General features: G+C 45.9%; 1 protein-coding gene across 1 annotated transcript in view; it reads left to right on the top strand.

Moving 5' to 3' along the window:
* The first annotated feature begins 526 nt into the window (after positions 1 to 526).
* The window catches only part of LOC135510481 (sushi, von Willebrand factor type A, EGF and pentraxin domain-containing protein 1-like), a 160,141-nt gene continuing 147,550 nt past the window's right edge, over positions 527 to 13,117 (top strand). The window contains exon 1 of the mRNA XM_064931454.1: positions 527 to 1,679. Within this exon, the coding sequence (XP_064787526.1) occupies positions 1,143 to 1,679 (537 nt within the window). The 5' untranslated portion in view covers positions 527 to 1,142. The remainder of the gene's footprint in view (positions 1,680 to 13,117) is intronic.

Here is a 13,117-nt window from a genome sequence, read left to right as displayed (position 1 = left end):
AGAGAAAATTAGACTGAGACGAGAGAGCGGGAGAGAGAGAGAGAGAGAGAGAGAGAGAGAGAATTTAATTGAGAGACAGAGAGAGAGAGACAGAGAGAGTGGGAGAAATGTATGCATACAGTCGCATTTAGCATCTGCTAAACTACATATATATATAATATTATAGAGAGAGGAGGGAGGGAGGGAGAGAGAGAGAGGGAGAGAGGGAGGGAGGGAGAAAGGGAGGGAAAGAGAAAGAGGAAGGGGAGAGAGGGAGAGAGAGAGGGAGAGAGAGAGCGAGAGAGGGAGAGAGGGAGAGAGGGAAGGAGAGAGAAAGAGGGAGGGGGAGAGAGGGAGGGAGAGAGGGAGAGAGAAAGGGAGAGAGTGAGAGAGGGAGAGAGGGAGGGAGAGATGGAGAGAGGGAGGGAGAGAGGGAGGGAGAGAGCAGAGAAGAAGAGAGGAGGAGGCAAAAAAATGACTTCACAGCTGTGACTGCCCCCTTTTCCCTCTGCCTCTCTCCGTCTCTCTCCCTGTCTTTCTCTCTCTTGCTCTCTTTCTCACTCTCACTCTCTCAATCAGAAGTTTTTTTCATTCTTTAAAATGATTTTTAGAGAGGGGGAAGAGGCATTTGGTGCCTGGCTAGGTGCAGGAGAATGACACACACAGGAGCCTGAACGTAGAGAAGAGGGAGAGAGAGAGAATATGCTATAGCCTTCTCCTGGTGGGACAGACGGACTGACAGACAGACAGACAGACAGACAGACAGACAGACAGACAGACAGACAGACAGACGCCTCACTGGACCTGCTCAACCAAACGCCTCTCCACTCAGACACCCTCACTGTCAGACGGACCAGACCAGGACTCATTCCAACAGAGAAGAGGACAGACAGACAAACTCATTCCAACAGAGAAGAGAGAGGCAGACAGACGGAGCAACAGGAGTATTTCGTCATCATTACGGCTGCTCTTCTTTTTTTGGAAGTGCTTTTTGGAAGTGCTTTTGGAGAAATTCTTGTTTTCTGGTGTCCCCACTGGAGACAAATGGGAACATAGGAGAACATCACAATCATCAAAGACTTGTCATCATCCCTATTGTTTTAAAATAACTCTTTCCTCTGCTGACACGGTCTACAGGACAGTACAGGACAGTACAGGACAATATGTCCACTATAAGGAATCCAGGAGCGTATTGGGCCTCTCTCTTGCTTCTGTGGAGCATCCTGGTTAGTAGGACTTCATCCTGGCCGGCTCGTGAACACCTCCAACAGCTCCACCAGCTCGGCTCACTCCACTCCGGACCCCCAGCCTCCCCGGCCCTCCTCAACCTCACCCTCTCTGAGAGTGCCGAGTCCAAGGTGGAGCGCCTGGGCCAAGCCTTCAAGAAGAATGTGCGCACACTACGGGAGAAGAGTGGACGTCTGGACCTGGTGTTCCTGGTGGACGAGTCGTCCAGCGTGGGGGCCAACAACTTCCTGAGCGAGCTGCGCTTCGTACGGAAGCTCCTCTCGGACTTCCCTGTGGCCCCTGAGGACACGAGGGTCGCCCTGGTTACGTTCTCGTCCAAGACCCACGTGGTGACCCGGATAGATCATGTCACAGCGCCCAAGTCGCATCAGCACAAGTGTTCTCTATTTAACCAGGAGATTCCGTACAGGGGAGGAGGGACCTACACTAAAGGAGCCTTCCAAAGGGCAGCGGTGAGTGATTTAGTGTGATGTGTGTGTGTGTGTGTGTGGTGTGTGTGTGTGTGCGTGTGTGTGTGTGTGTGTGTGTGTGTGTGTGTGTGTGTGTGTGTGTGTGTGTGTGTGTGTGTGTGTGTGTGTGTGTGTGTGTGTGTGTGTGTGTGTGTGTGTGTGTGTGTATACCAGATTGTCTTTTTTTGCATGTACAGTACCAGTCAAAAGTTACCCATTCCAGGGTTTTTCTTTATTTTTTTTTACTATTTTCTACATTGTAGAATAATAGTGAAGACATCAAACTTTGAAATAACACATATGGAATCATGTGGTAACCGAAAAAGTTAAAATATGTTTTATATTTGAGATTCTTCAAAGTAGCCACCCTTTGCCTTGATGACAGCTTTGCAGCTTTTGCTCTCACCCAGCTTCATTTTAATTAACAGGTGTGCCTTGTTAAAAGTTCATTTGTGGAATTTATTTTCTAATGTGTTTGAGCCAATCAGTTGTGTTGTGACAGGGTATGGGTGGTACACAGAAGATAGCCCTATTTGGTAAAAGACCAAGTCCATATTATGGTAAGAACAGCTCAAAAAGCAAAGAGAAACGACAGCATCATTACTTTAAGACATGAATGTCAGTCAATATGGAACATTCCAAGAACTTCGCAAAAACCATCAAGTGCAATGATGTAACTGTCTCTCATGAGAACTGCCACAGGAAAGAAAGACCCAGAGTTACCTCTGCTGCAGAGGATAAGTTCATTAGAGTTACCAGCCTCAGAAATTGCATCCCAAATCAATGCTTCACAGAGTTCAAGTAACAGACACATCTCAACATCAACTGTTCAGAGGAAAATCAGGAGAACTGCGTGAATCAGTTCTTCATGGTCGAAATGCAACAAAGACACCACTACTAAAAGACACTGATAAGAATAAGAGACTTGCTTGAGCCAAGAAACATAAGCAATGGATATTAGACCAGTGGAAATCTGTCCTTTGGTTTGATCTGTCCAAATGGGAGATTTTGGGTTCCAACCGCCATGTCTTTGTGAGATGCAGAGTAGGTAAACGGATGTGCATGTGTGGTTCCCACCGCGAAGCATGGAGGAGGAGGTGTGATGGTGTGGGGGTGCTTTGCTGGTGACACTGTCAGTGATTTATTTAGAATGCCAGGCACACTTAACCAGCATGGCTACCACAGCATTCTGCAGCGATACGCCATCCCATCTGGTTTATGCTCAGTGGGACTATCATTTGTTTTTCAACAGGACAATGACCCACAAACCTCCAGGCTGTGTAAGGGCTATTTGACCAAGAAGGAGGATGATGGAGTGCTGCATCAGATGACCTGGCCCCCACAATCACCCGACCTCAACTCAATTGAGATGGTTTGGGATGAGTTGGACTGCAGAGGGAAGGAAAAGCAGCCAACAAGTGCTCAGCATATGTGGGAACGCCTTCAAGACTGTTGGAAAAGCATTCAAGATGAAGCTGGTTGAGAGAAGGCCAAGTGTGTGGAGAGCTGTCATCAAGGCAAAGAATCCCAAATCTCAAATCAAATCAAAACAATTTTATTTATATAGCCCTTCGTACATCAGCTGATATCTCAAAGTGCTTTACAGAAACCCAGCCTAAAACCCCAAACAGCAAGCAATGCAGGTGTAGAAGCACAGTGGTTAGGAAAAACTCCCTAGAAAGGCCAAAACCTAGGAAGAAACCTAGAGAGGAACCAGGCTATGTGGGGTGGCCAGTCCTCTTCTGGCTGTGCCGGGTAGAGATTATAACAGAACATGGCCAAGATGTTCAAATGTTCATAAATGACCAGCATGGTCGAATAATAATAAGGCAGAACAGTTGAAACTGGAGCAGCAGCACGGCCAGGTGGACTGGGGACAGCAAGGAGTCATCATGTCAGGTAGTCCTGGGGCATGGTCCTAGGGCTCAGGTCCTCCGAGAGAGAGAAAGAGAGAGAGAAGGAGAGAATTAGAGAACGCACACTTAGATTCACACAGGACACCAAATTGGACAGGAGAAGTACCCCAGATATAACAAACTGACCCCAGCCCCCCGACACATAAACTACTGCAGCATAAATACTGGAGGCTGAGACAGGAGGGGTCAGGAGACACTGTGGCCCCATCCGAGGACACCCCCGGGCAGGGCCAAACAGGAAGGATATAACACCACCCACTTTGCCAAAGCACAGCCCCCACACCACTAAAGGGATATCTTCAACCACCAACTTACCATCCTGAGACAAAGCTGAGTATAGCCCACAAAGATCTCCGCCATGGCACAACCCAAGGGGGGGCGCCAACCCAGACAGGATGACCACATCAGTGAATCAACCCACTCAGGTGACGCACCCCTTCCAGGGATGGCATGAGAGATCCCCAGTAAGCCAGTGACTCAGCCCCTGTAATAGGGTTAGAGGCAGAGAATCCCAGTGGAAAGAGGGGAACCGGCCAGGCAGAGACAGCAAGGGCGGTTCGTTGCTCCAGAGCCTTTCCGTTCACCTTCCCACTCCTGGGCCAGACTACACTCAATCATATGTCCCACTAAAGAGATGAGTCTTCAGTTAAGACTTAAAGGTTGAGACCGAGTTTGCGTCTCTGACATGGGTAGGCAGACCGTTCCATAAAAATGGAGCTCTATAGGAGAAAGCCCTGCCTCCAGCTGTTTGCTTAGAAATTCTAGGGACAATTAGGAGGCCTGCGTCTTGTGACTGTAGCGTACGTGTAGGTATGTACAGCAGGACCAAATCAGAGAGATAGGTAGGAGCAAGCCCATGTAATGCTTTGTAGGTTAGCAGTAAAACCTTGAAATCAGCCCTTGCTTTGACAGGAAGCCCGTGTAGGGAGGCTAGCACTGGAGTAATAGGATCAAATTGTTTGGTTCTAGTCAGGATTCTAGCAGCCGTATTTAGCACTAACTGAAGTTTGTTTAGTGCTTTTTCCGGGTAGCCGGAAAGTAGAGCATTGCAGTAGTCTAACCTAGAAGTGACAAAAGCATGGATTAATTTTTCTGCATCATTTTTGGACAGAAAGTTTCTGATTTTTGCAATGTTACGCAGATGGAAAAAAGCTGTCCTTGAAATGGTCTTGATATGTTCTTCAAAAGAGAGAACAGGGTCCAGAGTAACGCCGAGGTCCTTCACAGTTTTATTTGAGACGACTGTACAACCATTAAGATTAATTGTCAGATTCAACAGAAGATCTCTTTGTTTCTTGGGACCTAGAACAAGCATCTCTGTTTTGTCCGAGTTTGAAAGTAGAAAGTTTGCAGCCATCCACTTCCTTATGTCTGAAACACATGCTTCTAGCGAGGGCAATTCTGGGGCTTCACCATATTTCATTGAAATGTACAGCTGTGTGTCATCCGCATAGCAGTGAAAGTTAACATTATGTTTTCGAATAACATCCTCAAGAGGTAAAATATATAGTGAAAACAATAGTGGTCCTAAAACGGAACCTTGAGGAACACCGAAATTTACAGTTGATTTGTCAGAGGACAAACCATTCACAGAGACAAACTGATATCTTTCCGACAGATAAGATCTAAACCAGGCCAGAACTTGTCCGTGTAGACCAATTTGGGTTTCCAATCTCTCCAAAAGAATGTGGTGATTGATGGTATCAAAAGCAGCACTAAGGTCTAGGGGCACGAGGACAGATGCAGAGCCTCGGTCCGATGCCATTAAAATGTAATTTACCACCTTCACAAGTGCCGTCTCAGTGCTATGATGGGGTCTAAAACCAGACTGAAGCATTTCGTATACATTGTTTGTCTTCAGGAAGGCAGTGAGTTGCTGCGCAACAGCCTTTTCTAAAATTTTTGAGAGGAATAGAAGATTCGATATAGGCCGATAGTTTTTTATATTTTCTGGGTCAAGGTTTGGCTTTTTCAAGAGAGGCTTTATTACTGCCACTTTTAGTGAGTTTGGTACACATCCGGTGGATAGAGAGCCGTTTATTATGTTCAACATAGGAGGGCAAAGCACAGGAAGCAGCTCTTTCAGTAGTTTAGTTGGAATAGGGTCCAGTATGCAGCTTGAAGGTTTAGAGGCCATGATTATTTTCATCATTGTGTCAAGAGATATAGTACTAAAACACTTGAGCGTCTCTCTTGATCCTAGGTCCTGGCAGAGTTGTGCAGACTCAGGACAACTGAGCTTTGAAGGAATAAGCAGATTTAAAGAGGAGTCTGTAATTTGCTTTCTAATAATCATCATTTTTTCCTCAAAGAAGTTCACGAATTTATCACTGCTGAAGTGAAAGTCATCCTCTCTTGGGGAATGCTGCTTTTTAGTTAGCTTTGCGACAGTATCAAAAAGGAATTTCAGATTGTTCTTATTTTCCTCAATTAAGTTAGAAAAATAGGATGATCGAGCAGCAGTAAGGGCTCTTTGGTACTGCACGGTACTGTCTTTCCAAGCTAGTCGGAAGACTTCCAGTTTGGTGTGGCGCCATTTCCGTTCCAATTTTCTGGAAGCTTGCTTCAGCGCTCGGGTATTTTCTGTGTACCAGGGAGCTAGTTTCTTATGAGAAATGTTTTTAGTTTTTAGGGGTGCAACTGCATCTAGGGTATTGCGCAAGGTTAAATTGAGTTCCTCAGTTAGGTGGTTAACTGATTTTTGTCCTCTGGCGTTATTGGGTAGACAGAGGGAATCTGGAAGGACATCAAGGAATCTTTGTGTTGTCTGTGAATTTATAGCACGACTTTTGATGTTCCTTGGTTGGGGTCTGAGCAGATTATTTGTTGCAATTGCAAACGTAATAAAATGGTGGTCCGATAGTCCAGGATTATGAGGAAAAACATTAAGATCCACAACATTTATTCCATGGGACAAAACTAGGTCCAGCGTATGACTGTGACAGTGAGTGGGTCAGGAGACATGTTGGACAAAACCCACTGAGTCGATGATGGCTCCGAAAGCCTTTTGGAGTGGGTCTGTGGACTTTTCCATGTGAATATTAAAGTCACCAAAGATTAGAATATTATCTGCTATGACTACAAGGTCCGATAGGAATTCAGGGAACATATTTTTATTTGTTTAATCTGTGTTTGGTTACTATATGATTCCATATTTTTATTTCATTGTTTTGATGTCTTCACTATTATTCTACAATATAGAAAATTGTACAAATAAAGAAAAGCCCTTGAATGAGTAGGTGTCCAAACTTTTGACTGGTACTGTATGTGGGTTGTGTGTGTATACATCTCAGATTCTTTGTAAATGTATGGTTTATTGTGTATGAGGGGTGTGTACGTGTGTGTGTCTCTGTATCCTAGATTATGTGTGTATGAGGGGTGTGTGTCTGATCTTTCTGAGGTTGGAGGTCATAAGGTCCTGTGTGGGATCCTGCTTACTGCTCTGAATTACACACTAGAGATATTCAGGGTGAGGTGTCTGGGGTAATTGTGTAATGACTGGTGATAACAATACCTTGCATGCACACACACACAAACATGCAAACGCAAACGCACACACACACACACAACATACAACGCACAATCCACACACACATGCTCTAACATATGACGGAAACCATCAGTAACGGGAGACTCAGGGATTTGAGCTGAAGTATAAACACACTGATACTGTTATGATATTACACTGATTGACTTGTGGCTGTATAAACACACTGATACTGTTATGATATTACACTGATTGACTTGTGGCTGTATAAACACACTGATACTGTTATGATATTACACTGATTGACTTGTGGCTGTATAAACACACTGATACTGTAATGATACTACACTGATTGACTTGTGGCTGTATAAACACACTGATACTGTTATGATATTACACTGATTGACTTGTGGCTGTATAAACACACTGATACTGTTATGATACTACACTGATTGACTTGTGGCTGTATAAACACACTGATACTGTTATGATATTACACTGATTGACTTGTGGCTGTATAAACACACTAATACTGTTATGATACTACACTGATTCTACAATGAGCAGATAGGATCAACTCTGCACTAGCAGACACTAGCTAAATTGAGTCAACAGACTTTCCTCAAGACTAGCTTTAGCGCTAACATGTCTACCCTGTGGTCTCTCTGAGGTTGGAGGTCATAAGGTCCTGTGTGGGAACCTGCTTACTGCTCTGAATTACACACTAGAGATATTCAGGGTGAGGTGTCTGGGGTAATTGTATAATGACTGGTGATAACAATAGCAGAGTTGTACCCGCTGCTCCCCCAATGGACATTTCCCACCCCCCCGTCAACATACATTTACTGCCCCCACCCCAATGGATATTTTCCACCCCCCCGTCAACATACATTTACTGCCCCCACCCCAATGGACATTTCCCACCCCCCGTCAACATACATTTACTGCCCCCACCCGAATGGACATTTCCCACCCCCCGTCAACATACATTTACTGCCCCCACCCGAATGGACATTTCCCACCCCCGTCAACAGACATTTACTGCCCCCACCCCAATGGACATTTCCCACCCCCCGTCAACAGACATTTACTGCCCCCACCCCAATGGACATCCCCCTCCCCCATCAACAGACATTTACTGCCCCCACCCCAATGGACATCCCCCTCCCCCGTCAACAGACATTTACTGCCCCCACCCCAATGGACATCCCCTCCCCCATCAACAGACATTTACTGCCCCCACCCCAATGGACATTTCCCACCCCCCAGTCAACAGACATCTACTGCCCCCACCCCAATGGACATTTCCCACCCCCCGTCAACAGACATTTATTATTGGGTATTCTTATTTCTGTTTTCATAATTGTTTTATTGTTTTATTTCACTTCGTATTGTTGGAGCTCGGAGATCAACAATTAAACTGTACCCTGTAATTACAACTGCTACCCTCATACAACTGCTATCTCATCTAATCTCTACCCCATAGCTAGGCTCAGCAGGCTTGCCTCAAACCTAGCTTTAGCGTTCTGCTAACAGATCTAGCTCTGTAGTCTGGCTCAGCGCTATAAGCTTTGCCATGTAGCTTGGCTTAGTAGCGCTAGGCTAGCTGTTTTGGCTGTGTGTGATCAGAAATGAACAGTTAGACTCCTATTAGGAAAAGTGGCTTTGTGAGTAAAATTCCGTACTTGATCATTACTTGGATTGTTTAGGAAAATTCATCATGTGTAGTTGATTGTCAAGTCCTCTCTATTTTTGTCATTTGTCTTGTTCAAAATTAGTTTTGCCTCTAGGTTTTTTGTGGAACTGGGAGACAGTGTCTCGGAAGCGGGTATTGTTATAGTTAATTATAAAGCTGCAAATGAGTGATGAAACACATTACAGTGTGAGTGCCTGTGTGTCTGTCTATGAGGCCCAGTGTAAATCGAACTACCTTTTCCATACCGAAGCCGGAGTCATGGGCCAGTCTGATCACGAGAAATATACTTCAATTTCGGGCATTTGAAAAGCTCCTGAGAACGTGGATGTATACCTTCCTCAGTGCTCGCACTGGGAGGGCATGAGTGATGCTCGGAGCCGAGGCGCGATGCTCAGTCCTCTGAGCTATGGCACAGGGACGGTTCTCATGGCTGAGGTTTTAAGCTATGTGGCTGAGTGATGTTTGCGGATGTGCATGTGAGGTTGAGAGGAAAAGATAGGTCAAGTATTCAGCAGATGTGCAGTTGTTTTTCCCCCCATCGCCGGTATACAGACCATAGATATTGAACTACCTGTGAGTAAAGGTTGTAATGGGACATGTAGAGGTGAGACAGACAGAGATCTGAGCCGATGGTCTACAGGACCAGATAGCACCTGACTAATTCACATTGACGTTCACAGATTGTCTGTCTGAGTTTGACTAACTGCTGTCTGAGAGGAGGTCTGTGTTATTTTAGAATGAAGGGGTTCAAAAATGGTTCTCCGGCTATTCCCATAGGAGAACCTTTTTGGTCCCAGAGAGAACCCCCTTTGGGTTTCATGTAGAGCCCTCTGTGGAAGGGGTCCTACATGGAACCCAAAAGGGTTCTACCTAGATCCCGAAAGGGTTCTACCTGGAACCAAAAATGGTTCTTCAAAGGGTTCTCCTATGGGGACAGCCCCCAAAAACTTTTAGGTTCTAGATAACACTTTTTTTTTAAAGAGTGTATAGAAAATAGAGAGACATTTTGGACACACCCGAGATGTTGGAAATCAGACCTTCTATGATTTATCACTGACATCTCTGCTGCTCTCTTATACTGCTGCTTCAGCAACTTCTACAGTCGTCAAGACAGCCCAAACAGATCTAGGACCAGGCGAAGCTGAGCGAGTCCCTCTTGTTGGAACAAGTACAGTTTAATATATTTTTTCCATTATTAACACCATATAGCACAGTTAAATATGGCCTCACTAATGATAATCTGCAAGGGCATCCGGCTGTCACGCTCTACTGTTAACCTAACACAGCAGGCCAGCGTCTGGTATGGTGTGTGTGTGTGTGTGTGTAATTGATATTAGAGGTAATCATTTTGCAATATTTCATTCCGTTGGCCGGAGTGGCTGTTTTCTAAGTACTGCAGAAAGCTGGGATCCATTACTGAGAGAAAATCATTTTCAGTGTGGAGGCAGACTAGGGCTCTCCTCCAGGCTACTTCTCTCCCTTTTAAGATGACTAAATCAAAGGGCTCAGAGAGAGGGATGAGAGAGAGGGAGGAGAAAAATATAAGAGAGGGATGAAAGAGAGAAAAGAGAGAGAGAAGAGGGATGGATGAGAGAAAGGGAAGAGAGAAAAGAGAGAGAGAAAAGAGAGAGAGGAGAGAGAGAAGAGAGAGAGGAAAGAGAGAGAGAGAAGAGGGATGGATGAGAGAAAGGGAAGAGAGAAAGAGAGAGAGAAAAGAGAGAGAGCGAGGAAAGAGAGAGAGAGACGAGAGAGAGGGAAGAGAGAGGAATGAGAGAGGGAAGAGAGAGAGGGAACACAGAGGGAAGAGAGAGAGAGGGAAGAGAGAGATAAGAGGGAGGGAGGGATGAGAGGGAGGGAAGAGAGAGAGAGATGAGAGAGAGGGGCTCAGAGAGAGGGATGAGAGAAAGAGAAGAGAGAGGGATGATAAACAGCCCTGAGAGAGAGGGCTGAGAGGGTTTTTCCCTGGTTGAGACAGACCTCCAAGCTCTGTCAACTGTCCAGTGGGCTGAGAGAGAAGGATGAGAGAGGGGGATGAGAGGGGGGGTAAGGGGGATGGAGATAAGGGGAGTGTGTGGTGCGTAAAGACATGCATGGTTATTGTACACTGGCAGAGGATAGAAGGCTATGGGGGTCTGTTAAAGACATACCTCATCTCCAGTATGGTGGTTGAAGATCAGGATCTTTTCAAATTAGTTTAGTTTATAATAGGCTTGGCTGTTTTCCACTCCACCAATAGGAATTATTTATCATTTTCATAACACACAGAGAGCAGACAGCATCCTCAAAAGCAGCTTCAGTAACAGCAGCCTCTGGCTCTAAAACAGCCAGGCTTTCCTCTCCTCTGCTCTGTTTCTTTGTCTTTCACTTCATCATCCAGGGGATTTACCTCAGGGTTGCCATGTGTTGGCACCTGGGTTGCCACGTTGGCAGATATCCCCACTCACTCCTCCCTTCTGCCTCTGCTCTGTCAGAGCCAAAAACAATGCGCCAAACAGACAGGGGCTGGCAATCCACCGTTAGTCTGCTCTAATGGTTGCATAATAAGGAGTAGAAGAGAAAAAGATTACCATGAGCTTTCTTTCTTGCTCACCTTCCACCATTCTTTTTCTCTCATCATATTTTTCTCCTCCGTTATCTCCCCCCTCTCTCTCCTTCTCTCATAGATGCGGCTATGATTTAACCTTTAACCCCACTAGATACAGGCACATTCAAAGCCCACCTCATGCTGACAGTACTCTCTATTCCATTCATCCCCAATGAAGCTCAGAAAGTGGTCACACTTCACAGCCTGCCGAGTTCTCTCCATTCATTGCCCATGTTGCATTTCACTGCATTTTCCATTCACACTTTCACTACTTGGCCATTCAGCGCCCACATTTCCCTCCGCCCCAAAATGTGTGTGAACGTGTCAATGTGTGTGTCTTCCGAAAGTCTCGCTCTCTCTGTTATGCGCAAAGAGAAAAGCAGAACCCATAATTCAGCAGATGTTTATAAAAACAACATCACATATGTTGAGTGTAATGCGTCATGGAATAATGACAGTTCCCCCCTCCTGTAGTGTGGTTCATAAACCCTGCTGGAGGGGTCAGTGGCACGAGGAAGTCAACTCTCTGGAATGTCAACCTGGGGGGGGGGAAGGACGGAAGGAGGATGGGGGAGGAATGATGAGGTTGACCCATTGGGAGAATGAGAGTCATAGACAGAAAGAGGTCACAGTTATGAACTAAACCCCTACTTACCCCATGCTACCCATGTAAACACACACATTAAAAAAGGCTAACGACCTCATAGCTGGTGTGTGTCTGCTCTGATCATTAATTCAATGGCAGGACAGCTGCTCATCTGTCATGTATCAGTGAGTCTGGAAGCTCAGTAGATGTGAGGGATATGGACATGTGAACGAAGAGTTTTGAAACATGCCAAGATGAGAAGAATACGATACACCTGCCAAACGTAGAACGTCCCATGGGAGTTGAGTTGAACCTTTTTTGCCGTTGTCATTTGCTCACAATTGAAGATGAATCAAAAACAAGTTCTCGGTCCCAGTTCAGTCTTGTCTCATCTTTGTTTGACTGGCTACCACAGTGGCCTATCCTGAGTCAGTTTAACCACCTCCCTTTCTCTATTTTCCGTCCAGCGGTCTTCCCATTCCTTGCATGATATATGCAATAGCAACCCTCCAATTCCCATTGGCTCAGATGGTTTCTGATCCCTCTGGAGATGATTCACTGTAGCCCTTAAAGGACCGGATCATCTGAAATAGCTGCCTGGTTTCCACACATTGACACGGCGTCACTGGTAACTTCTCTGGGCGTCGACATTGTGATTGACAGGATAGGCTCAGGAGTGTGTGTGTGTGTGTGTGTAGTCAGAAGATCAGAGAGTGGGTCCATTAATCTCCGGTTTGACATTCACTTTGGTAAATCCCTGATGGTATGAGTAGGACGTGAATTTTGTCCTGAGCACGTACCCTGAGTGACCACGGAAAACTCCTGGCCCTATAGGTTTGAGGCATCTCCAGTGCAACCTCTGCACGCTCTCTCCTCATTCCTGACCCCGTTTTGAAATTGACACCACACATTCTCCAGAAATGTGGGTTTGTTCCCCCCCTCCTGCCCCCAGCCAGTGCCTACTGGTCTCTCCTCCTCCTCCTCGTTCTCCTCCTCGTTCTCCTCCTCTTCCTCCACCCCCCTTCCTTCTCCAGTATCCCGCACACTAAACACCAGAGGTGCTCTCTGACCTCCAGTGATGAATAACAGGGTCAGATGTTAAGAGAGAGCAGAAGAAAGCGTACGAGTGGCAGGCAGACAGCGAGAGTGGGGGATTATAGAGAGACAGACAG

Source organism: Oncorhynchus masou, chromosome 23 (assembly GCF_036934945.1).
Source record: "Oncorhynchus masou masou isolate Uvic2021 chromosome 23, UVic_Omas_1.1, whole genome shotgun sequence".
Lineage (NCBI taxonomy): Eukaryota > Metazoa > Chordata > Actinopteri > Salmoniformes > Salmonidae > Oncorhynchus > Oncorhynchus masou.
The sequence above is the reverse complement of the archived record's forward strand: the minus strand, read 5'-3'. Positions and strand labels throughout refer to the sequence as shown.